The sequence below is a fragment of the Miniopterus natalensis genome, chromosome X (assembly GCF_054644295.1).
Source record: "Miniopterus natalensis isolate mMinNat1 chromosome X, mMinNat1.hap1, whole genome shotgun sequence".
Classification (NCBI taxonomy): domain Eukaryota; kingdom Metazoa; phylum Chordata; class Mammalia; order Chiroptera; family Miniopteridae; genus Miniopterus; species Miniopterus natalensis.
This window is the reverse complement of record NC_142103.1, coordinates 88,763,113-88,790,030: the sequence shown is the minus strand read 5'-3', so window position 1 is coordinate 88,790,030 and position 26,918 is coordinate 88,763,113. Positions and strand designations below refer to the sequence as shown.

The following is a 26,918-nucleotide window of genomic DNA, read 5'->3' as shown; positions in this document are numbered from 1 at the left end:
GTGGGGCAAAAGTAGGTTTTTGTTATGCATATGTGAAACACAGTTTATTCTTGTATTATTTATTAACTATTGTATTATTATCCATATGAACTACTATAAACCTACTTTTGCCACTGTATTATAACTGGTGGTCTTTGGGGAGTGGAAATAGGGCATCAAAGGACCTTTACTTGCCACTTGCCACCCTTCTGAACAAATAGAACTAGATACAATGGTGATGAATTATCTTTTATAAAAATAAAGTTTTCCTTCTATCTAAGATCCAAATAAGAATTTTAGGTGTCAGAGCCCCGTGGAGGAAAGGGCCCAAGTGATATTTACACCAGAGGAACAGTACCAGTGTTTTTCAAAGTGAGATCTTTGGACTCCCTATATCAGAATCACTTGAGGGAAGAGCTAGGTGGCTTATTACAGTGAAGATGCCGGGCCCCTCTTGGGATCTACTGAATCAGAATTCTTCAGGGTGGGATGTGATCATCTACATTTTTAAAATAGATGTCCCATATTGTCATCTTTTCCATTTTTAATAGTAACATATATATAACAAAATTGCCATGTTAACCATTTTTTAAAATAAATTACATTCTCATATATTTGTGTATATTTTTGATTTTAGAGAGAGAGGAAGGGAGAGGAAGAGAGAGAAACATCAATGGGAGAGAAAAACATCAATAGGCCGCCTCCTGCCTGCCCCCTGCTGGGGATGGAGCCCGCAACCCGGGCCTGCGCCCTGACCGGGAATCGAACCATGATCTCCTGGATCCTAGGTCGATGCTCAACCGCTGAGCCACGCCGGCCGGGCTTGTTTTGTTTTTTTTAAATATACGCATTCGTAGCTCTAAAATTCCCTCTGAGCACTGCCTTCATTCCACCCCAAAAGTTTTGGTATGTTGTTTTCCATTTATCTCTTAGTATTTTCTAATTTCTCTTGTAATTGCTTCTTTGGTTCATTGGTTAAGACTGTGTTGTTCAATTTGCACGTATTTGTGCATTTTTCAGTTTTCCTTTTATTGATTCTACTTTCATTCTGTTATGGTTGGAGAAAATACTTGGCATGATTTCAGCCTTTTAAAATTTATTGAGACTTGTGTGGCCTAACATGTGGCCTATTTTGGAGAATGTTCCATGTACATTTGAGAGGAATGTGTAATCTGCTGTTGTTGGAGCCTTCTGTGTGTCTGTTAGGTGTAGATGTTTATAGTGTTGTTCCAGTTCTGTTTCTTTATTGATCTTCTGTCTAGATGTTTTATCCATTAAGGTGTTATTTTGAAATCTCCAACTATTTTAGAACTACCTCTGCCTTCAATTGACAGTTTGCTTTATATATTTTGTAATAATAGTGATAGTTCAAAAATAGTAATAACATAATCATAATAGCTAACAGTTTTGAGCATTTAGAATATGCTAGGAACTATTCTATGTGCTTTAAATATAATAATTTATCTTCACAACCCAGTGAGATAGAGTGCTATTATTGTCCACCTTTCACAGATGAGGTGACTGAGTTTGAGAGAAAGCAAGCAGGCAATAGAAGGTCCTGCAACAAGTAGGTTGTAGGTAGGTCAGGTAGTCTACCTCCACGGCTGGAATCCTTAACAGTTAATAGTCCAGGCACTTCTCACACCTAAAACAGACAAAACACTCTCATAAGAAGTTGTGTGGCATTAAAAAAAAAAAAAGGGGTGTGTGTGTGTGTGTGCGCGCATGCATGTGCTTGTAATTGGAGGAATATATTTATTTTAGAGAATGAACACAAATGGAGGGATTAATATTCTGCTTCCTTCACTGTGGCTATTTAGAAGGTAAACTTTTGTTCTTTGTAGCTATACATTAATCCTGAGAGTAATTCATATTTGCTATTGGAATCTAGCATATTGATGGGTTAGAAAGACATGTATTCTTTTAAAATATGAATAAAATTGACAAGACTTGATGAGCTAGGAAAGATACACACTCGATTACCTGTGTGGATCCTGTAATGGTCTCTCATGGATTTCAAATTCAAGATGCTCCCATTAAGCACCTCTTCATTTTTTCTCAGACTTCTTACTACTTGTGGTTTGTTTCAGTAATTTTTGGGTTTAATGTATTGCAGTCAGAAAAATCTGGCCTGGCCTGGCCTGGCTCAGCGGTTGAGCTTCGACCTAGGATCCAGGAGATCGCGGTTCGATTCCTGGTCAGGGCACAGGCCCGGGCTGCCGGCTCGATCCCCAGCAGGGGGTGTGCAGGAGGCAGCCGATCAATGACTCTCTCACTGTTTCTATCATTCTCTCTCCCTCTCCTTTCCTCTCTCTGAAATCAATAAAGATATATTAAAAGCCTAGCCGGGTGTGGCTCAGTGGTTAAGCGTCGACCTAGGATCCAGGCGATCAGGGTTCGATTTCCGATCAGGGCACATGCCCGGGTTGCGGGCTCGATCAATGACTCTCTCATCATTGATGTTTCTCTCTCTCTTTCCCTCTTTCCCTCTCCTTTCCTCTCTGAAATCAATAAAGATATATTAAAAATATATATATATATATATAAAAAAAAGAAAAATGTGGCCTGTATAATTGTTTTAAAACTTGAGGTTTTATATATTTATACATACATACATACATACATACATATATGTTTGTAAATGTTTGGTAGCCCTGGCCAGTGTGGCTGAGTTGGTTCAGCATCATCCAGTACACCAAAAGGTTGGGGGTTCGATCCCCAATAAGGGCATGTATGGCAGGCAACCGATTAATGTTTCTCTCCCTCCCTCCCTCCTTCCCTCTCTAAAATCAATGAGAAAAAAAAAGTTCGGTAGACATTTGAAAGATTTAGTTCATGTGAAATACAAAATTTTATTGTATGGAGATTCAGCTAAGCTCGCGGTTTTGTCTGCTTTGCATGTTCCAGTCGGAGGTGTGCTCAGGTTTCACACAAAGGTGTAGAATTCCGACGCCGCCTTTGCTGCTCTCTCCAGCTGCTGTGTTTGCTCTTCCTGGTGGCCCGTATTGCATCTCTTGGCTCTAGAAGTCACACTTCTTAATTCTTGAATAAGTTCTCCGTTGACTCGGTTTTCTGAAGTTTTACTGCCTGAATTCGTAGTTTAGAATGTCCTAAAAATGACTTTTCATTTGAAAGCAACCATTCCTTCTGGTTGCTCCTTTTTGAGAGAGATTGGCATTACTGCAAATTTTGTTCAGAATTAAAATTAGAAATTAAAGCTTGCTCTTCTGCTCTGATTCTGTAGAATAATGTCCTCCTTCCAGAATGCTAACCCTTTCCACCCAGAAGAGTTGGGGGGCTGTTTGGTGCGGGATGCCCAGTGTTTGTCTCCCACCTGCATTTTTTAAAAATTTTTGTTCAAAGTATTACGGATGTCCTTTTTTCTCCCCACTGGGCATCCCGCACCAAACAGCCCCCCCTCTTCTGGGTGGGAAACCGAGCTAGTCAGTACCGAGAGAAATCACCATACAGGTAGATTACAGATCATGCGCTCACAGATGCCTAGTTGCCCAAATGAGCACCACGATGAATCACTACTGTAACCAAACGATCTGAAGTAATTTTTTATTTATTGTTCCTTTTGGAAGTAATTTTCTATTTCTAAATAAATTGTTTGAGAGACAAGCCCTGGCTAGTGTGGCTCAGTTGGTGGGGCGTCGCCCCGTGTACCCGAAAGGCTGCAGTTGGATTCCTGGTTGGGGCACGTGGCCGAGGTGTCCGCTCGGTCCCCAGGAGGGGGTGTGCGGGAGGCAGCTGACAGATGTTTCTCTCTCCCCTTCTCCCTTGCTCTCTCTCTAAAAATCAATAAATTATTCTTACAAGAGACAACCCCGGATGTGGGAAATGATGGCATGGGGAGTAAGAAAGATACTTTTTTAGAAGTTATCTTTGATGTTCTTCCTATGCATTTACTGTATGAGGTAGTGATGGATATATCCGAATAGTTGATGTCAACTATCCTTATGATTTCTAACAAAGACGGAGGGGAAATATATAAGCAGATTAAAGATGCAGGAGACGTAACAGTATCAAGTGTCCCATTTACTCCCTAACTTAGACTGCTTGTAAAAAATATTCGTGAGGCTACTTGGGTAACTTAACGCTGGATAGGTAGTAATACATTATTTTGTAAGGTGTGGTATGAGTACATGGTGCTTAGGTTAAATGTAAATGACTTCCTATGTCTGAGATTTGTTTCAAAATAATCAGGGAGGTGGATGAGAATACAGATGAAATAAGATTGCTTAGATATGGATAATTTTGGAAGTTGAGAAATGAGTAAATGAGGGGTCATTATATGATTCTTCTGTACTTGCCTGTGTTTGACATGTTTTATGTAAAAAATGTAGTAGAAATTATTTTGACTTTAAATACATATTTTTAATCACTGGGAAGCCTATCTACTATAATTCATTTGTGGTGATTTCTGTGCAAAAGCTGGAAAGGTTGACTCTAGACCCTAGCAAAATGAGGTTCAGGGCTTCTGTGATTATTTGTCTTTGAAAAACTAGCTACAAATGATATAAAGATAAAAAAAGAAAATTACTATCTTTTGTAAGTAATACTGAAGTGGAATAAATAATATAAGTTCCTAACATTCCAACTTTTATATAAAATTTATTTATATATACTTATATATATACCAATATACTTATATTTACTTTAAATACTTTATATTTACTTACATATACTTATATATACCAATTTTAAAATTAGAGTAATGTACACTTAATACCTCAAACTTAACACTACTACATGTTCTTAATAGAAGAGAAATGTGATCAAAGAATAGGTTTCTGAGACAGCATGTAAGTGTGGAACTAGGATAAGTTTGATACCGAAAGTAATTTCTAACTACACAGAAAAGATGCAGAATGTAATGTTTACTTTTAGTTTATTAATTTATTTTGCAGGAATCATTGACTTTCCGAATATGTACTGTTTGGAGGTACAATGCATGCATAGCCTTTTAAAATGCCTTTGTACAATTTCACTCCAAAATAATTTGATTCACAGCATACACAGAAATCTAAGAGACATGGTATTTACAAGATTTAATAAGTTCTTGCTGTTTTAATAAAGAAACTGATCAATTCTTTTACAGTAGGGAAACATGGACACTGGGTATCATTGTAAGAATTCATAATTGTTCAGTATCAAAGTAACTTTTCATGGCTTTAAAAATGAAAACTGAGCCATTCTATTAATCTCTGAATGCCCATGCCATGCAAAACCTACTTGTTTTAAGTATTTGGGGTTGCACATAATGTAGGAAAAAATGCGTTTCTGCTCAATGTGAAAACATCATCAGAATTAACTTTAACAATAAGAAAATACTGTTAATTCGTTCAGAAAGATACAGTAGTGGTGCAACACAGACAGTGCCCAATTTTTTAATTTTTAAAGTAACATTTCAATTATCATTTTTCCTTCTCTACAGATATACAGACACACTGTAACATGAACTCATTCAAAGTCTGAACAATGACTACAGTATTAAGAGAAATCAATTTTAACTATAAAGGGACATCTTCACATTCCAGGATATATTGTTGATATTTTCAAAGAGCAATCTCCCTATACCTTATATTCTTTTTGTTTATACTGTCAGACATTACAATTACCTTTTAAAATCCTATAAAACTTGAGTTGCCACAGAAAGTTGAATACGAACCCTAGATAACTGGGACAAAGCAATGACAAAATTGAAGGAAATAATTAAAGTACTGAAATTGAGACCAGCTCCTTAAAAATTATTAAACTGCTCATCACACATCCCATTTCTTTCAGGGAAATAAACAAATTAGCAACACTTTCCCCACCATCGTTAATCTGCTCTAAAAACTACTTTTTTACAATGCATTTCTTTGTTTCTTTAAACTCCCTGCCTCTACCCTCTTCCAAACAAGGTCATTATCAATTTAAAACATTTTTACAATGCTTAGAAAGTTTGTGGCTCCTCTATTACCTCTATAAACCTTTAAGACCTACTCCAAAATTTAGGGGCCATGCACTGTAACAAAATGGTAAATGTGCTTTCTAAAAATCAAGTTTACAAAACAGTGAAATATTTAAAATGTGTAGTTAGGTCTGTGTTAAGAAAAAAAACCTTTTTAATAGAAAGAAGTGCACCACCAATTGATCCAAAGAGCATAGGCACCCCTCAGAAGCAGACACCACCCATTTTGTATCTTGCCATTTATATGCCAATTGTCTGTACATACCTAAGGAGATCCTTTACCTGGAAAGTTGCCTGAATTCTTGTCCAAACTGGTCACAGGCAAGAAGTAGTGGATATATGGGACAGTTAAATGTATCAAATTTATCAGTGTCATGATTTTGCTTATTTCAAAAACTGAATACAGCCTATGTTGGTGTATGAAACTTGTGCGCAATCAGAAATGAACACATACAAAAGAACTTCCTTAAAATCAATCTGATGTCTCATACCCCACTGTCTACACCTATCAAATAGACTGGTTTCTCCTTTTCCCTGGCAGGTGAAAACAATGATTGACTAGATATATCACCAAAGGACTGGAACCATGCATCTACTGTATGATAGCAGCTTAGGAACCTGGATGTATGCTCATGCAATCGTTTTAAAGTCATCTACATGGCTTTAATAAAGCATCAAACTGTTTCCATACATGCTACTTTCATTCTCAACTGACAACGGCTAAGTTAGTTGCTGCCACTTGAGCATATCACTAAGAATACTGGGAAACCTTTAGCTAGAACACCAAGCAGTATATATATTTCCCCCTAAACTGTTACTAAATACCAAGTGGGGTCCACCATCACTAAAGAGATATGTAACCATACAAAGGCAAAGGCAATGGCATATTACAAAACAGGACTGCTAGACTGTTATTGGAGACTGACAGATACCAGTGTTACAAAAGCCTTTAAAGAATGCTGTTTTCAGGTCAATGCTTTTAAGTCCATCTGCTTTCTCACCATTATTTTCACAGTTTTGCCACAGTTGTTGTATGAGATGTTTTATCAGTGTAATTACATAGCCACGCTTTGTAGAGTGTGAAAGTATGATTTTGATGGAAAACTATGATGAGTTGTTATGCCTTTGGTTTCATTATGCTAGTAAGTGCAGCTTATTTTTCCAGGTCTGCCAGAGATCACTGCCAAATTAGAATACAACAGCTCGAAGTGTGTGTGTGGGGGGGTGCGTGTGGATATTCCTAAAGTTATAACCTCAGGAAAAATCCTTAAGGATTAGAAAGCCTACCGATTTTACTGCTGTTATATTTACCCAAATAAGGGGAAGATTCCAAAATCCAATTCTCCACGATGGTAGTCCTTAATTAAATGTCTTACTAATAATTTTCCAGTGGTGCATTCTAGTGAATCACGATTTTCTCTCTCTTCAGTTACGCACACCCTAAAGTTCTAGTTTCATAAATAAAGAGTGCTTCAGTATCACCTGAGCTACCTGGAACAAAGTCAGTGTTATTTCTGAGTACAGGATGTTAAATCTGAGACGTTCTTAGTTTTGAAGTCCTCTGTACTCACCTTGCTCTTAGTCACATTTCTTGACCAGCCCTCTCGCCCTCCCCACGTAATGCAGCGTGCAACTTTATGATGCTGACCAACTGCAATTTCCCTCACTGGGTTCATTAATGTATGTGCAAATAAATATTTATCGAACTAATATTTTTTTTTTAACCTAAGTTAGGATTATGGCACAAAGTATTATCTGTGCTGTAAACATCATGAATTCCTCACAAAACTGAAAGGAGGGGGCAAAAAAGGCCCTACGCGTTGCAAGTATTTCTTGTAGAACCACAGCTGAGCCCAAGATTTCCAAATGGATTCTGGAATGGGTTTACATTTGGCATACATTCACTGTGCTACTGGCAAAGCACAGATTTACGAGAAGGTCATTCATAAAATCATACTTTGTAAGGACTTGTTATTTTTAAAACCAATGACCTAATAAAAGCATGCAGTAACTTAAAAAATATATCTATTATGTGGCGCAATTAGGTCTTAGTTACCAGTGTTGATATACCTTGATGAATCATTGTACAAGCAAAAGGGATCTCATCACTTCTGATTGTACTTTTGACAAAGGGCACAATATGCTTAATTCGTGACTACTGCAAATCACATTTTAAAACATCTTGTTTGTGTGCTGGAAATTGCCCCTGAAAAAAAGCAGCAATTACAAATACCCTTATTATTGCCCCCACCCTCCCAATCATATTCTGAGTGCTTTTTCCTGTCCTTCTCTTCAGCAGGAAGCAACAGGAAAAAGCATGGGGAGCCTTGGTTTTCCAGAGCTTTGACCAGGTAAGTCTGCTCTGGGGATTCACAGTTTGCCTGCATAAACTGTAACATGTCACACTATGATTCGAAGTTCTAGTTTATAAAATAAGGGCCACTCAGCAGTAACTTGAACAATTGGGATTCCACAGAAGAGCTCTTGGCTTCTCTGTGTACATTCTTTCAGGAATAAATCCTTTCCCAGTTTCAAGTATCCCTTTCTGTCTCACTCTGTAATGAGTTAAGAAAGAGAAAAAACCCCTCCCCATGTTTCCTGTAGTGAGCACCGGCAGCTACAGTGCCATCCCTCCTCCCCCTACGTAATCTGAAATGGAAAGGCTGGACAGGTGGAGACCCCCGCGCTTCCTTCTCTTCTAATGGTCACTCCGTTTCACTGTCAACTTGGTGCAGACTCTTCTGAACTCAGGTTTACCGGGGCATCTCGCACTGCTCACAGCGATTTAGTGCTGGGTGGTTCAGAAAGGTGCAGCTGTCACAATTCCATGGCGCCCCTTCATAGTCTTCATCTCGGGGTTGTGTGTGAGGATTGTGTTTGGAGCCAGGTAGACGCTCTGAGGGAAGTGAGGACAGAGAAAGAAAAGAGATTGATTTTTTCCCAAGTATAATCCAAACTGAAATTAAAAACTACCCAAAAACAAAAAAAAAAAGGGAGGGAGCTTCCTACTTTACTAATTGGCTTTGGCTTTCACATTAGGTATACATAGCTACTAGAAATGCACAACCAAACAGGAAGTTTATGATATATATTCTACTTTGTTCTAAATGATTTACTGTTTTGTTGTACGATAGAAATCCAGCACAGATTACCTTCCCAGCTCATTATCCACAGAGAGTGGGTAGTTATTCCAGCCAAATGAAAAGTGAGGTGCTACATAGCATGTTCAAATTAATTCTGCCGCCTCCTGCCATCTTCAGCCCTCTGGGACTCCCTCTTATACTAGCCACACGACATTAAACATCTGATTAAACGTGTGCCTTCTTCCAGGAGACCTTCATTTTCACAATATGCACGTTTAATAATAATGGTTCATACATGGCAGTAAGAGTTCATAACAAAGTTTTCCCCAAAATGGTAAAAAGAGAAAGATAAAGACCCTACAGTTAGATTTTCATAAAGCTAAATTCATTCACTATAAACAATTATCTTTTATTCTGATGCTTCCCTACCTATTAATTTTTTTAAATGTCTATACCTAGCAATATAAAATGCCGGCAACCTTATGTTAGTCCTTGGGATATTTTTTTTAAAACCTCAAAACCAGGCCCGGCCGGGCGTGGCTCAGCGGTTGAGCATCGACCTAGGATCCAGGCGATCCGGGTTCGATTCCCGGTCAGGGCACATGCCCGAGTTGTGGGCTCGATCAATGACTCTCTCATCATTGATGCTTCTCCCTCTCCTTTCCTCTCTCTGAACTCAATAAAGATATATTTAAAAAAAAACACCTCAAAACTAGGCCCTGGCTGGGTTGTTTAGTTAGAGCATCGTCCCCATACGCCAAGGTTGTGTGTTCAATCCCCCATCAGGGGACATACAAGAATCAACCAATGAATGCATAAATAATTGGAACAACAAATCGATGTTTCTTTTTCTCCCTCTCTCTCCTTCCCTCTCTTAAAAAAAAATCAAGACCAAAGAAAAACCACACCTTGAAACTTAACTTATACTCTTCCTAGGTCCTCACTCTCTGGCTTTGTGCTTCTACAGTTAATTTGTAAATCCTGCCTTTTAGGAACAGTCCCTACCAGCAACTAGAGGCTAAAGATCTCCAGATTGAATTCCCCTGGAATCTGGAGCAAGGTCAGGAGGCTGTGAAAATCCACCATAAACACTGGAAATTCCTCACTATGAACTGGAGATGACATATGACCTAAGGTAAGGAGCAGGTAACAAAAGAAACTGAGATCTGGAAGTTTTAATCAGTTACCATTTGGGGTTAAGCATATGTTCCGTTGGAAGTTAATGAGCTGACGGTGGTTTACCAATTTGTCTTTAATGCTCATGTGAACGTTCTCCAAGAGGCAGAGAACTGAGTGTTAGACTCTGGACCTTACCACAAACTTAAGGCTCAGGCTTTAATCAAGAGGTGATCTTATAGCCTCACAACAGAAGAGAAAACCACTGGGTTCTCTAGCCTCTTCCTATCTGTAAAAAGGAGATGGGCTTGTTTCTCTAGCCTCAACTGTTGCTTTTACCTGTGATTACCACCTTTTAATAGTCTTTTTTTTTTTTTTTGTCTCATGGAGGAATAAAAAGCACATTAAGCACACTGTCAAAGCTTTCTGTTAGAGGAAAAATGTTCTACATGCCATTCATTTTTAGAAAAGATCCTCTCTCCTATAGTAATCTTGACCTTTTAAAAGAACAAAATGCCCTGAAAACTGAACTGTTAAAATTTAAGATGTGACTGTCACATCTTTTTATGCTAACTACAAATGTAGCCTTCAATTTTAGACTGTAGCAGTGCAAATGTTTAATATGAAAAGGTTTTTCAAATTCCTCTTTTCTCTAAACTACATGAACCTAACTAATCCAGGCTACCTGGGGATTTGCTTCCCTGTTCAGTACTGTAAAAGAGGAAACATTTTCCCCTCTACCTTTCTGAGTTCTTAGCTGAGACCCTTCTGTAATAAAAGATAGATTAGGAAGTTAGAGAAAGACAAACAGAAGCTTACTAACATGTATACCTCCTGTATACAGGGGAGACACCTAGGAAAACTGAGCAACTCCCCCAAATGACCCAAGCCACCACCTTAAATAACACCTCCAGCAAAAGACAAAAGAAGATGTTGGGGGTGGGGGAGGCCAGTTGTGAAAGGTAATGACCAAATGGCAAAGTAACAAGGGTAAGGTCTGTTATGTAGATTTAGTAGTTGCCTTTCTCAATTGCTAAAATTCCCTTAAGATTTAGTCACTGGACTCTTGCAAATGAAGATTACCTTTATAAATGTAAATGTCCCTTACAAAAGGGTAACTTCTGTTTTCAGAGCTTCTCTTGCACCTGCAGTTTCTCAAAATAACCCTAATGCCAGAGGCATATTTTGGGGTGGCATATTTTGGGGTGGCATATTTGCTGCCCTTCAATACCCTAACTATTTTGGAAAAATAAAGCACTCTGAAGTAACATCTCAACAAATATATTTAAAAGACACCTAATTTAGAAATATTGTTGGTCCTAAAAAAAAAGAAAAAAAGACACTGCTCATTTCATTATAAGGAAGTAGTGTTTAAATAGAATGAACATAGATGCTAAAATCCTCAACAAAATATTAGCAAATCAGATCCAGCAATATATTAAAAAGATCATATAACATGACCAAGTGGGATTTATTCCAGGGATGCAAAGCTGGTACAATATTCGCAAATCAATAAACATGATACATCACATAAACAAATTGAAAGATAAAAATCACATGATCATATCAATAGATATAGAAAAAGCATTTGATAAAATCCAACACCCATTTTTGATAAAAACTCTCAGCAAAGTGGGAATAGTAGGATCATACCTCAACATAATAAAGGCCATATATGACAAACCTACAGCCAACATCATACTCAATGGGCAAAAACTAAAACCATTTCCCCTAAGAACAGGAACAAGACAGGGGTGTCCACTGTCACCACTCTTATTCAATACAGTACTGGAAGTCCTAGCCACAGCGATCAGACAAGAAGAAAACATAAAAGGCATCCAAATTGGAAAGAAGGAAATAAAACCGTCGTTCTTTGCAGATGACATATTGTACATAGAGAATCCTAAAGACTCCACCAGACAACTACTAGATTTAATAAATAAATTAAGCAAGGTTGCAGGATATAAAATTAACATCCAGAAATTGATGTCATTCTTATACACCAATAATGAACTCTCAGAAACAGAAACTAAAAAAACAATCCCATGTACCACTGCAACTAAAAAATTAAGATACCTAGGAATAAACTTAACCAAAGTTTTTTTGTAAAAGATCTTTATTCAGAAAGCTACAGGACACTAAAACAAAAAGAAATAGAGGAAGATATAAACAAATGGAAAAATATACCATGTTCATGGATTGGAAGAATTAACATCATTAAAACGTCCATACTACCCAAAGCAATCTATAAATTCAATGCAATCCGTATTAAAATACCAACAGCATATTTCACAGATGTAGAAAAAACACTTTAAAAATTTATATGGAACCAAAAAACATCCCGAATAGCCAAGGCAATCCTGAGAAAAGAACAAAGTTGGAGGGATCACAACACCAGATATCAAGTTATATACTACAAAGCCACTGTAATCAAAACGGCCTGGTACTGGCACAAGAACAGACATATCGATCAGTGTAACAGAACAGAGAACCCAGAAATTGACCCATGCCATTATGGTCAATTAATATTTGATAAAGGAGGCAAGAACATACAATGGAGTAAAGACAGTCTTCAATAAATTGTGTTGGAAAAATTGGACAAATACATGCAAAAAAATGAAACTAGACCACCAACTTACACCATACACAAAATGGATAAAAGACTTAACTGTTAAGGCATGAAACCATAAAAATCCTAAAGGAAAACAGGCAGTAAAATCTCAGACATCTCTCATAGCAATATGTTTGCTGATACATCTCCTAGGGCAAGAGAAACTAAGGAGAAAATAAACAAATGGGACTGCATCAAAATAAAAAGCTTCTGCACAGCAAAAGAAATCATTAACAACACGAAAAGGAAGCCCACTGTATGGGAGAACATATTTGCCAACGACACATCGGATAAAGGGTTAATATCCAAAATATATAAGGAACTTATACAATTTAACAAAAGAAAGACAATCCAATTAAAAAATGGGCAAAGGACCTAAATAGACACTTCCAAAGAGGACATACAAATGGCTAAGAGACATATGAAAAAATACTCAATGTGGCTAATCATCAGAGAGATGCAAATTAAAACCACAATGAGGTATCACTTCACCCCTGTCAGAATGGCTACCATCAACAAACAAGTCAACGAACTACAAGTGCTGGCGAGGGTGTAGAGAAAAGGGCACCCTAGTACACTGCTGGTGGGAATGCAGACTGGTGCAGCCACTATGGAAAGCAGTATGGAGTTTCCTCAAAAGATTAAAAATTGACCTGCCATTTGACCCTGTGATCACACTTCTAGGAATATATCCTAAGGAACCCCAAACACCAATTGTAAAGAACTTATGCACCCCTATGGAGAGTATTATGCTAAGTGAAATAAACCAGTCAGAGAAAGACAAGTATCAAACGATCTCACTTATATGTGGAATGTAATAAACAAACTGATGAACAAAGTGGATCCAGAGACATAGAATCTTGGAACAAACTGAGGGATCTCAGAGGGAAGGTGGGAAGGTGGGGAGGGGGGTGTGGGTGGGAGAGATTAATCAGGGAACTTGTATGTTTATTGGTATGGATGCGGACATTGGTCTGGGGAGGGGATCAGTGGGGTTAAAGAGAACATCTGTAATGGTCTCAACAATAAACATTAAAAAAAGAAATATCAAGTAGAATACTAATACAAACCTAAACATGTACAATATTTTTAGAAACCTTATTTTCACTGAATCACAGGATAAATTTCAAGAAGCATTATAAAAGTTCAGTGAAAAGTTATAAAGTCCAGAGATTTTAAGTTTTATTTACTTGGCTTTGCTTTCTAGATACTATTATCTTAGAGTACTGTGTCCAAAGTGGTGGCCACTTGAAATGTGGCTGCCCTAAATTGAGATGCTCTATAAGTGTAAAATATACACCAGATTTGGAAGATTTAGTATAAAATAAAAAATGTAGCCCTGATGGTATGGCTGTTGGTTGGAGCATGGTCTCGTGCACCGAAAGGTCATGGGTTTGATCCCTGTTCAGGGCCCGTATGGGAGGCAGGTGATCGATGTTCCTCTCTCACATCGATGTCTCCCCCCCCCCCCTCAAATCAGTAAAAAACTTGTCCTCGGTGAGGATTTAAAAAAAAAATTAAAAAATCTTGATGTAAAATGTCTCACAATTTATACTGATTTCATATTGAAATAACACCTTGTATATACTAGATTTAAATATATATTTTACTTGTTTACTTTCTAAATGTGTTTACTAGAATATTTTAAATTATGTGGCTAACATTTCTATTGGACAGCACAGCCTTAGAAACTCAGTAGAGAGTAATTTTTTTTAAATGAAAAAAAAAAAAAAAGTGAGTCTTTACTTATGATAGCTCTACATGTCTTTGGGCATTTTGCACAAACTCCGGACACACAAGTACAAACCATTTGCAGCTGCTGCCTGGGTGTCATGGACGTCTGCCTGTACTTTGGAGGTCACGCTAATTCTTCGGGCTTTCCTCTCAACTGTGCAGGGGTCTAATGAATCTGCATGAGAAAAAGTGAAGCCAGTTAGAAGGGATCAAGCCAGTCATTTAGAAGAATGGTCAGGCTCAGAAATTTTCACAGGGCATGCAAGTTAAGTGTTATCCTTCTGCTACCTCATATTCCCGTAAGTCCCCTTTGAGGGCAAGTGCCATGTTTAATGCTACTTTTACAGCCTATACAGGGTCGTGGCTCTTAGGACTCTTTCATCCTCTCTAACTGCATGGGACACGTGCCCTATTTTACTACTGCCCACTTTCTAGTGGGTTCGGGGTACAAACTCAGGAATGAAATGTCAAAGTGAAAGCAAAATCTGGGATAGTATATTTTAGCAATTCCCTGATTAAGCAATAGTTATTAGAAAATTATGGGTTGAAAGCAAACTGCCCATTTAAGGCTAACCAAAGAACCCATTATAATAACAGCCCAGCTAGCGTGACTACGTGGTTGAGCACCAACCTAGGATCTGGGAGATCGTGGTTTGATACCCAGTCAGGGCACATGCCTGGGTTGCGGGCTCCATCCCCAGTGGGGTGTGTGCAGGAGGCAGCCAGTCAACGACTCTCTCATCATTGATGTTTCCATCTCTCTCTCTCCCTTCCTCTCTCTGAAATCAATAAAGATATATTAAAAAATAATAACATTAAACTACAGCATTTTATAATTAAGGAACAGGAATAGCAGTACTTGAAAAATCAGAACCAATTCAAAATAATCCTATGTACTGACAATACATGCTCACCAGTCATTTCATAAATTCCAATTACCTACCTGTACAAAAGCCCAGCAGATACTTTCCAATAATGGACTGCAGACATCCCAATTTCTTGCTAGAATACTGTCTATTAATTTATAGTTTATTAGTAAGTAGTCCTTTGTAGTAAGTACAAACAAGAAATTTAAGAACCAAAAAAATATCCTGCATTTTCTAATCAGTTCTTAGCCTATAAGCAGTTCCCCTAGTACAGCCCACCTTTGGAAAATCAATGCTCCAGAATCCTCAGTGTGATGCTTAGGCACTAAAGCACTCCATTGTCAGAGTAAACAAAAGCAGAGTAAATTTTCTCCTTAGGCTCCAAAGACTAAGGTAAAGTTCTACTTCTTAGATTTGTAAAGCACTTTATAGCATCCCATGCCTCCTTCTTACTGACCCTTACTTAGCTTGTGTATTTTACAGCACTGATCACCTCTGGTGCACAAACTGGATTAGAACAAGGTCAGGTGGCCAAGACAACCAGGAACAGCACTCAATTGATGGGACACCAAGGTCAGTGCTCTCACCACTATGAGTTACCAATGACAGGGTGGGGGTAGCGGGGCTTTCTGAATCAGCACAGGAGCTTACATGCACACTGTACTGTTTACAATATCCAGTGCAAATTTGTCTCCCTTTCTATCTTTCATTCTCTCTCCTTAATTATCACACTTATTCAGATAATCAGATGGAAAATGTCTATATTCCATTTGGATTTCTAGTATGTAACTGTAATAACCCCAAGACATTTATTCTAACCGTTATTTACATTTTACTTGCTTTTTAAATTGAAGTGGTACGCAAGATGATTTGCATCAAACTAGGTAAACATAAAAGGCCAATTTAGTTGAGAGAGAGAATCTGACCCTGCCGGCGTGGCTCGGCAGTTGAGCATTGACCTAAGATCCAGGAGATCGAGGTTCGATTCCCGGGCAGGGCACATGCCCAGGTTTAGGGCTCAGCCCCGGGCAGGGGACATGCAGGAGGCAGCAAATCAATGACTCTCCCGTCATTGATGTTTCTGTCTCCCTCTCCCTTCCTCTCTCTCTGAAATTTAAAAAAATATATTTAAAATAAAAGAGAGAATCTGTGTTTAAAAGAAAACAAATTTGACTTTATAGCAAAAAATCGAATAGCTTTTATAAATCTGTCATGAAAAGGCTTCCTAAAGAACTACAGTATTTAATCAAATTCTATTTATAAATTTTAATAGAAAAAGGTGAAAAGTTTAAAAACTAGAGGGTGTATAACAGCATCATTTATACTCTCACGCACAGTATATATTATATAAAGTTCAATTAGATTTCTAATGCAGAGATCTGTTTATAGTAAAGATATTTTTAGAGGGCTTTCTAGTATACTTTTTATTAAAACAGTGTATGTAGAGTATAAGCTGCTTGGGGTAGGAGTCATGTCTTTGTAGCATCAAGCATCTATCTACAAAATCCAGCTGCATATTTAAGAGACTGTCATTGGAATCGCATTACAACTAACTCTAAAGGACTATCCACTATCAATTGTAGCAAATTTTGTTAGAATTAAAAGTTCTATGGAAAAGGGCCTTTTTAGTGTAAAGGTACTTGTAGGAGAGCTAGATGAAGCTAGATATTAATGGAATATTAATGCAATTCCTGCACAATTCCCAGCTGAGACATATACCAAACAAGAACCTCCTACCTCAAATACATGGTGTGGGTCTCAAAGACAGAGGCCAAATAGCATCTGCAAAAATTCTATCACCATTGCTAGAAAACTCTGAGTATATGGGCTCCTTACTTCTAAGAAATGATCCTTATTTCTTTGTAAATTTTTGAGGTAAAATGTATACAGTGAAATACAGAAACCTTAAGTGTACCATTTGAGGAGTTTTAACAAACGCACCTGGATAATTCAAATTCCTACCAAGATTTAGAACACTACCATCAGCCCAGAAAATCAATCCATACCTTTCTCAGTTATGCCCCAACCTCAGCTTCCAGAGACAACCACAGTTCTGACACATACATTTTTTACCATAAATTAATTTAGCTTGTTCTAGCTAGAATTTCATATAAACAGAATCATGTAGTATATATTCTTTCGTATTTTATTTCTTTCATTCAGCATTATGTTGTTGAGATTCCTGTATCAGTAATTCAGTTTTTTTGTTGAGTATTATTTGGTACGCCTATATCAATTTGTTTGTCCATTCACAGTTTGGTGGACACTTGAGCTATTTCTAGTTTGGCGTTATTGTGAATAAGAATGGTATGAATCTTCTAAAAAACAAATCATTTGTAGACATATGCTTTAGATTCTCTTGGCTAAATCTTTAGATGGATTATTGACGGGTTCTAGAGCAGGTGAATGGTTTTACAAGAAATGGCTGAACTGTTTTCCAAAATTTGGGATTTTAAGTCATTCTGGTGGGTGAGGTGGTATCTCAATATTTTAATTTGCATTTCCCTAATGCCTACTCAAGTTGAACATTTTCATGTGCTTTTTGGCCATTTATATACATTCTTTTGTGAAGTGTCTGCTCAAATGTTTTGCCCTCTTTTTTATTGGGTTATTATTGTCATAGAAGTTCTTTACCCAATAGATGTTTTCTCCAAATCTGTGGCTTGCCTTTTCACTTTTTTGTTTTGTTTTGTTAATCCTCACATGAGGATATTTTTTTCCATTGCTCTTTTGGAGACAGAGAAACATCAATGTGAGAGAGACATGGACTGGTTGCCTCCTGCATGAGCCTCGACTGGGGGTTGGGAGTGAACCTGCAACCTAGGTACATGCCCTTGACAGGGAATTGAACCTGCGACCTTTCGGGGGGGGGGGGGGGGGGCAACACTAACCACTGAACCACACCAGCCAGGGCAACCCTTTTTCACTTTCTTAGTGTAGTGTCTCTTAATGAGCAGGAGACTTCAATAAAGGCTAACTTACCAATTTTTTTCCATTGCTTTCTGTGTCCTGTCCGAAAATCTTTCTCTACATCTAAGTTGCAAAGATATTCTATGTTCTAGAAGCTTTATAGTTTAGCTCTTACAGTGAGGTGTATATGACCTATCTCAAATTTTTATGTATAGTATAAGGATCAAAATCACCCCCCCCCCCCCGCCACAAGGGTATCCAGTCCTTCCAGCACTGATTGAGAAGACTTTCCTTTCTCCATTGGTTGCTTTGGTGCTTTTGTCAAAGAGACAAATGGCAGTGTAAGTGAGGGTCTCCACCTGGGTTCTCTATTCTGTTGCAGTTATTTTTTTTATCCCTATGTGAGAATAGCTTTATAGTAAGTCCTAAATTTGGTTAGCATAATACTTCCAACTTTGCTCTTTTTTGAGATCGTTTTTAATATTCTAAGTCCTCTGCATTTCCACATAAATTTCAGAATCAGTTTATTAATTTCTACCCCCAAAAAAAGGAAAAGCCTAGTGGAATTACAATTGGTATTGCATTATACCTATGAATCACCATGGGAAGAATACGTAGCCTTAACAATACTGATTTAATCATGAAATAATGTTATATTACTCTACTTAGGTCTTTAATTTTCTTTTGGCAATGTTTTATAGTTTCCAATGTACATATCTCTGGTTAAATTTACTCATGGGTCATGTTTTTTGATGGTACTGTGAAGATGTATTAGCAAACCATTGGAAAATAAAATAGATAAAAATGGTTTCTGTATACTGAACTTATATCCCAAGACCTTGTTAAATTCCCTTATTAGTTTTGACAGTTGTTTTTCAGTACCCTTAGATTTTCTTTTCAAATAATTATGTCATCTGCAATCACTGCTAAAAATGTCAGATGTTTTTTAGTTAGCTGCATCTAGTGCAAGGATCATGGGCTTTTTTCCTTTTACATCCATGAGTGGTATTAATCTATAATTTTGTTTTCTTTTGGGAGTGGTGGGTAGGTAATGTCTTTACCAGGTTATGGGGAAGCTTTACTTTTTCCTCTATTTTCTCAGAGTTTGTGTAAGACTAATATTATCTCTTCCTTAAGTGTCTGGAGTTTTCTTTGTGGAAAAATTTTTTTAAACAGATTCAATTTTTATAGATGTAAAGCTATGAATATTTCCTATTTTCATCTTGTTTTCAGTTTTGTAGGTTACATTTTTCAATGAATGTGTCAGTTTCCTCTTAGGTGTTGAGTTTGACATAAAAATGTTCATAATCAGTTGACTTTAGAGCATATTGATTTTCGTCTTTCAGAGATCAAACTTTTGGCTTTGTTATCTTCCCTTCTAGTTTTTAGTTTCTTAAGGTGGAATGTTAGGTCACTGATTTCAGATCTTCTTGTACTAGCATTAAAAGCTATAAATTTCCTTCTAAACACTGCTTTAACCATTGTGTACTCAAGAATTTGACGTTGCCCAAAGAGGGGTCTAGCTTTGTCCCCAGCTCCTGGGAGATAACCTCTAAAATCTTGAAGTTTACCAAGTGATAGAAGTGTCCTTGTTATTTATGGTGGGACCCTCAGACCATACCTGAAAGTTTATGCTAATGAGGTGGCTCAAGGCAGACATACTGTCCATGCACCATTTCTTACCAACTTCGTCCTTGTTCAACTTTTTTTAAGATTTTTTTTTTTTATTGCAGTTGGGGTTTTTTTTGTTTTTTTTTCTTTCTTTTTGTAGAGAGAAAGAGGGAGGGAGAAGGGAGATAGAGGGAAACATAGATCAGCTGCCTCCTGCATGCGCCCTACCAGGGATTGAGCCTGCAAACTGGACATGCGCATGGAACGACGCCAAACCAACTGAGCCACACTGGCCAGGGCCCAGATCACAATTTTCTAACATACTCCCTTAAATAGGGTGATTGCTCCATGGCAGCCCTTGAATCAATTAAGTTTATCTGTTGGATTACCAGTGAGTAATGTTTCCTTAGTAGACCTATTCAGGCAAAAAAATACAGACTCATATATTACTAATCCAAATGGTTAAAGCGATCAGTGATATATAACCCAGTGACTTTCAACTTGAAGCTGTATATAATGTTGCCACAGCACCAAATCTGGTACTGGGTAGTCATCCACTAAGATTCTTCTTTGTGCCATTTTTAGATGAAACATCCATGATAGTATTAAACAATAAAAGGAACAACAGGTACTGTCTTGTAACCTATAAATGAAACACAAAACTCTGTACTGAGCTTTAAAGTACACTGAAAGTTATTCAACCAAAATTTAAGTAATTTAGGTCAGGTAACATTTACACACTCCCTGATTAATAATAATTCTAATGAGATTTTTAAATGTTACACCCTTAGGTAATTTTGTTGTTGTTGAAAGTATTACAGATGTCCCCTTTTTCCCCCCATTGATCCCCTCCAAGACATTCTCCACTATTGTATATGTCTTCATGATCAATCTATTTTGAGTTGCTTAAAGCCTTAAGGATTAAGATCTGAAATGCAGTCTGGCTGGTGTGGTTCAATAGTTGAGCATCGACCTATGATCCAGGATATTGAGGTTCGATTCCTGGTCAGGGCACATACCTGGGTTTTGGGCTCAATCCCCAGCAGGGGGTGTGCAGGAGGCAGCCAGTCAATGACTCTCTCGTCATTGATGTTTCTATCTCTCTATCCCTCTCCATTCCTCTCTTTGAAATCAATTAAAAAAAAAAAAATCTGAAATGCATACTTTAGTTCAGTCTTGAGAATTATATTTATAAAATAACATGGGTTATTAATAAGATTGGGGCAGAAAAAGGTTAAACTTAATGACTCATTTAAATTTAATTCAAATTAATTTTTTAAGATAACTGAAATGCCAGTTAAACATCTGGTACATAAAAGTAAGGAAAAGAGATCTGATACCTTTAATATTACATGGGAATGATTTAACAATTATTCAAAAGTGATTTCCCTAAATCATGGATTTATATAGGATCTAACTGTTATGCTCCCCTGTTGGGTACACAAGGATTCTTTTATGGCCTGTCACATAATCTTAGCTCTACTACAGATCAAACTTTCCATTCTAACACAAGACCTTTATAATTCTCATTATTTTGCAAGAATTACTTTTTAGGATTATAGTTTTTACAGTGCTGGGTAAATTTTAACTATATAATACAGCTTCAGCGTAAAAAAATAAATTATATGCCCAGGCGTGGCTCAGCAGTTGAGCATTGACCTAGGATCCAGAAGATTGCAGTTTGATTCCCGGTCAGGGCACATGCCCGGGTTTCGGGCTCGATCTCCAGTAGGAGGCGTGTAGGAGGCAGCTGATCAATGATTCGTCATTGATGTTTCTATCTTCCTCTCCAATCAATCAAGATATATTTATTTCCTTATTTATTTTTATTTAAACTACATATCCCATTTAATTACGTTTGACAATAATTCTAGGAGTTAATTTTAAAGTTTGGGGATGTTTTACTATTGCCACAATAACATCAATATGCTGACTTTTTTATGTTGAACAAGTTAATGAATATCTCTAGTGGAAATTTCTTCACCTATAAATGTGAACTACCAAAAAATTTTTATATTTATTGTATGATGTTTTTGATATTTCCCTATTGACCTTTTTAAAAAAAATGTTTTTATTAATTTTAGAGAGAGAGGAAGGGAGAGGGAGAGAGATAGAAAGATCAATGATGAGAAAGAGTCAGTGATTGGCTGCCTCCTGCATGCCCCCTGCTGGGGATGGAGCCTACAACTGGGACATGGCCCTGACCCAGAATCAACCTAGATCTGGATCACAGGTCGATGCTCAACCACTAAGCCAGGCACTACTCACCTTTTTTAGATGGCTTGGGTGGTACCACTGGGCCAGGTGCTATGTTGTCATAAAAATTATTCATGGCTTTTGGATCAAAGTTTCCTATAAATAAAATAAAATCACCGGGTCATTTAGAGTTCTTTCTCCTGTTATTTCAATATTTTGTTAAGGAAAATATGGAAATAAAACATGTAAGAAGGGAAACTGTTTTCCAGGGTTTCAAAACTCATTATATTATCCTACTCTCTTCCCCCTGAAATTGTTTTCTGTATCATTGTGAGAAAAGACCCAAGCAGACTAACACGCCAGTGTCTAAAGGAATATTTTTCTAACAGTAAAGCTAGTCTCTTTAGGCAGGATTAAGCATGTGGCGCATTTAGGGAGGTCAGTGAAGGAGAGAAATGAAAGGATGGCTGAACTGTTTTGATTTTAATGAACAAAATGAAGATTTAATTTACCTTAAAATTTAATCTATTATAAATTAAACTGTCAAAGAACCCAAATATATAAATTTTAAAAGATTTTTCAGGTGTTATGAGATGGGCAGCTCATAGATTCCTATCTTCAAGAAAAGGAGAATCTTAAATGTCACCTACAGATTTATCAATGATAAAAGATGATATGGTGCCAATTTCAGAGTAACAGAATAATCCCTAAGAATGTTGCCTTGCCACAAAATTTTCATCCCTCTTAAAATGTTCACTCCCCAGTCTAGTGTCTATTTCAGCCCCATCTCCTGCCAGAACTCCTCCAAGGTCAGTTTTGATCCAGGGCCAGCTATTGACCCTACCCTCATTTCTGTGAACCTAACACTACAATCTGCTTGTTCTGCACAATTCCAATTAAGCTTTATCTGTACCCATGCTTATTTCTAGAGGATAAAATTCAAATACTGGATCTCTTGATTTCTAGACCTAATTTTTTCCCCAACAAAAGTTTTTCTCACCAAAACCAATAATAAAGCTGCTTTTCATCAAATCATGCACTGCCCCGGCTGGTGTGGTTCAGTTAGTTGGGCATCATCCCAAACACTGAACGGTTGCCAGTTTGATTCCAGGTCAGGGCACGTGCCTGGGTTGAGGGCTTAATTCCCTGATCCCCAGTAGGGGGTGTGCAGGAGGCAGCCGATCAATATTTCTCTCTCCCCCTTCTTCTCATTCTAAAAATCAATTTTAAAAAAGTTCAAAAAATAATCATGCACTGATTTACATCTAATCTAATTACCCCCAAATGTCTAGATTCCTCTCACTAAGAAGTTTAGATTGAAAATTCATATAAAATTTTTCCAGAGAATAGAAAAGATTTAGAAATGTTTAAGCACCAAAAAGAGCTCTTTGTTGCTCAATGGAGACCAAAAATACAGCTATTTGCTTATAAAATCTTAATAATGGTTTCCCTTGCAGGTCCTATTACAAATACTTTTATCCATCTGGCTGTGCTATTTTAAGATATTTTCTGAAAATAATTCCTATGACAGCTCATGGAAGCCACAATGCTATTTGACATATTAATTGGATCTTTTTATGCTTTAAGATGCTGTATATGTATTTCTTCAATTACTTAAGTTACAGCTGATGTTCTAATTTCTAGATCCCATTAGGCTTACTATAAATATTCTAACCAGATGTTTAAGTGTTTGTTTTGCCTCAAAGAACATATAAGCAAAACGAAAAATATCAGTGCTATCTTCTAATATAGTAGCAACAGTTTGTATAGACCCCACATTATGCATAGTAATTCTTTCACTGCTTAAACCTAGTAGGCTGTAGAGTAACTAGACTTCTGAAAGTAACTTTAAGGGCACCTAACTAGATCGTTCAACTTTCACATTCAAATTTACTTCTATTCAGATAGTTCCATATCTTTTTAGGTTTCCTTGCTTCTACTGTTTAACCTTGCCTAAAAATGGCAATGGGGTACTTTTATATGTAACTCTTAATATACAGTAGAAGCTCTCTTAGCTGCCATAATTAAGAACAGTAAGGGGAGGGTGGCTGATTAAAACATAGAACTGTTAAGAAAAATTACAAGTCAACTTTAATGTAACAAAACATAGACATGGCAATATTTTAATGTCAGGCCAAGACCTTTTCTTTACCTGTTGACTGAAGGTTCTATATTGCCTTTCTTATATAAACTACATCTGTGATTAGCTAAAAATATGGTGGGCAAACTTTTTCTGTAAAGGAGATAATAAACACTTTAGTCATTGTGGACCTGTAATGCAGGTCTCTGTTGCAAGCCCTCAACTGTGCCGCTGAAGCACAAAAGCAGTCCAAGGCAATATATAAACAAATGGGTGTGGCTATGTTACATTAAAATTTTATTTAAACAGCAGGCTAATTTGCTGAACCCTGATCTATAATTTTGTGTTTTCATTTCTTTAGAATGGAGCAAGAAAGATACTGTAAGAACATTTAATTTGAAGGCAGAATCCCCCTAGATTTTTTAATTTCCTCCTTGACCCTTTACAGTTACTTACTTTCACCCATGTCTAATTCACAGTCTCTATTTGATTTGCCTTTGAGTCTTTAAAAGGTTATTTGCCTTTGATTTTTATAGGAAAAGCAACTTCTCCTGCCTTCATGTCTGTTTAGTAACTGGCATAAACAGGTTTAGGAAATAGCACAACTGGCTCTTGGTAAGCAGACAATTATACTGATGGGAGCAATAATAAGAACACCTTGACCCTGGTGAGCTGGGTAAACAAAAGTCAGTTAAAAAAGCTTCTACTGTAGTATACATCTCTAAGAAAGTAAAAAAACAAAAACAAAAAACAAACCAAAAACTCTAAGATATAGTTGGATGTTTTCATATAACAGAAAACTTATAAAAAATGGCACATGGAACTTACTTTAAAACCAAGAAATCTGATACTCTAATTTGGGATCCCTATTTTGACAAATATTTTAGATGACTCACATAATACGAACCTACTAAGTTTTAGAATTAAAACCCATCAACTTATAAAATATTTACAATAAATGACTAAAAGAGAATAATGATGAAATTACCAATCTGATCTATGACAATGGGGTGGAGCGATCTCTTTACCAAGATGGTAATCTTATAATGGATAAAAACTACCTCTTAAGTCTATAAAACCAAAATGATTGCTATTTAAGCAGCTTAAAACACCACACTATTACTTATGGTTTACCAAATAATCAAGTCTATACCTCTAGATTGAAGGAGGTCAACTTCTTTCAGTGTACAGTCAACATTTATCTGGAGTTGTCTGTTCATGCTTCTCAATCTTGTCATTTCCTCAGGCTAGTAAGAAAGGACCCAAAATAGCAATTGTGGGAAAGTCATTATCAAGCCCAACATTTAAGAACTGCTATTCATGTTAATCATTCTGATTGCTTATTACCAAGAATATGGCCTTAGTCCATAAGAGGGCATGATTAAGAAGTCGTATGTGTTGTATTTTTCAAGGAACTGTCAGGTAAAATGGGGACATCAGTATGGCCACATATAATGTGGCAGGCTACAATACTAGACGGTTCTATCATACAAAATACTACCATTTTAATCACAGAACACTGAGAATATTTTATTTCTATGTTTTCATTATAAGGGAAATTAAGTATGAACCTTTTAAACAAGCAACATCCATGATTGTAGTTTTGTCCAGGGTAGTTAAAATTACAATAGTACTAATTTTAATTGACACTTACTGAGTGGCAGGCACTGTGTTCATCAGAATTCTCTCATTCTTTCCTCAAAACAATCTTTCAAGGTAAATACTAATATCACCCCTAATTTACACATGAGGATAGCTGAAGCGCAGAGGTTATATAATTTTCCCAAGGTTATAAAAGAGACAGAATTTATATAAGTCATCTATATGAACTTATATAGAAGCAATTAACCTAGTACATGAAAATTTCAGGAACAAATGGGTTCCATTCTTCCTCCAACTTTATTTCCTTCCCCCTCAACCTTTCTAGCCCAGCCGACTCCCCAGGCCTTTCGGGGCAGATATGTGACACTGAAATATGAAAAGCGCCTTATTCTTCAGTTATGTAAGGCTTTTTGGAAGACTTTATTTCCTGTCATTCTGAATGCCTTTACTATTTTACATGTATGTAAAGAGGTTAGGGTTTAGACACCAGAGGCATGAGTACTGAAGCTTTCAGCACAGCCTAGATATTAACTTGGTTTCTAAAGTGACTCTACAAAGTACAAGATAAAAATCTGCTATGATAGGAAGACAAAATAAAATCCCATTCTATTAAAAACGTGTGTTTTGCTAAAAGCTAAATATGTTATGATAAGGGTGAAGAAAAATGAGCAAAAAGGGTTACTTTAATTCACAATAATGCAAGATCTTATGCTGTTAGGAGGTATTACTAGAATAACAGAGAATGCCCACTAAATCAGCAGGTATCAAGAGTTTAAAATAAGTGCTATTACAGGCAAAATATAGTAAGAGCTACAAATCCCTTAGAATGCCAGGGGAACATAAAAGTCATTTAGAAATATTTATTAGGGATTGCTTTTCTTTTCTCATTCCTATGTGACATTAACATGTAAAGTGCTTATACCTTGTCTACCAAATAGGCAATATTAAGAGTTTAATGTAAATGCTCTGGTATGTTTTAAAGATAAAGCACTTGTTCAAGGATTTCAAAGAGTGATGCTGTCTTCCTAGGACTATGTGAAAGAACCTGTTTTCTTTGTAGGATCATATCAGCAAAGTCAAGTACCTAAAGGAGCTGATCCTTCCTATATATTGGGGGGGGGCCGGGGGGGGAGATGTTTCAGCCATAGTGTCCCTGAATAGTGAAGCTCCG

The 26,918-nt window shown here is 37.0% G+C and overlaps 1 protein-coding gene across 5 annotated transcripts in view; it reads right to left on the bottom strand.

Moving 5' to 3' along the window:
• Positions 1–4,856: 4,856 nt before the first annotated feature.
• TAB3 (TGF-beta activated kinase 1 (MAP3K7) binding protein 3) overlaps positions 4,857–26,918 on the bottom strand; it is a 63,095-nt gene continuing 41,033 nt past the window's right edge. For 4 of the 5 annotated variants that reach the window (XM_087813576.1, XM_087813577.1, XM_087813579.1 and 1 more), the window contains 4 exons: positions 25,299–25,392; positions 22,138–22,221; positions 14,556–14,657; positions 4,857–8,834 (listed from right to left, as the gene is read on the bottom strand). In XM_087813576.1, coding sequence (XP_087669702.1) covers positions 8,692–8,834; positions 14,556–14,657; positions 22,138–22,221; positions 25,299–25,392 — 423 coding nt within the window. In that variant the 3' untranslated portion in view covers positions 4,857–8,691. The remainder of the gene's footprint in view (positions 8,835–14,555; positions 14,658–22,137; positions 22,222–25,298; positions 25,393–26,918) is intronic. The other variant, XM_087813580.1, reaches the window with a different exon arrangement.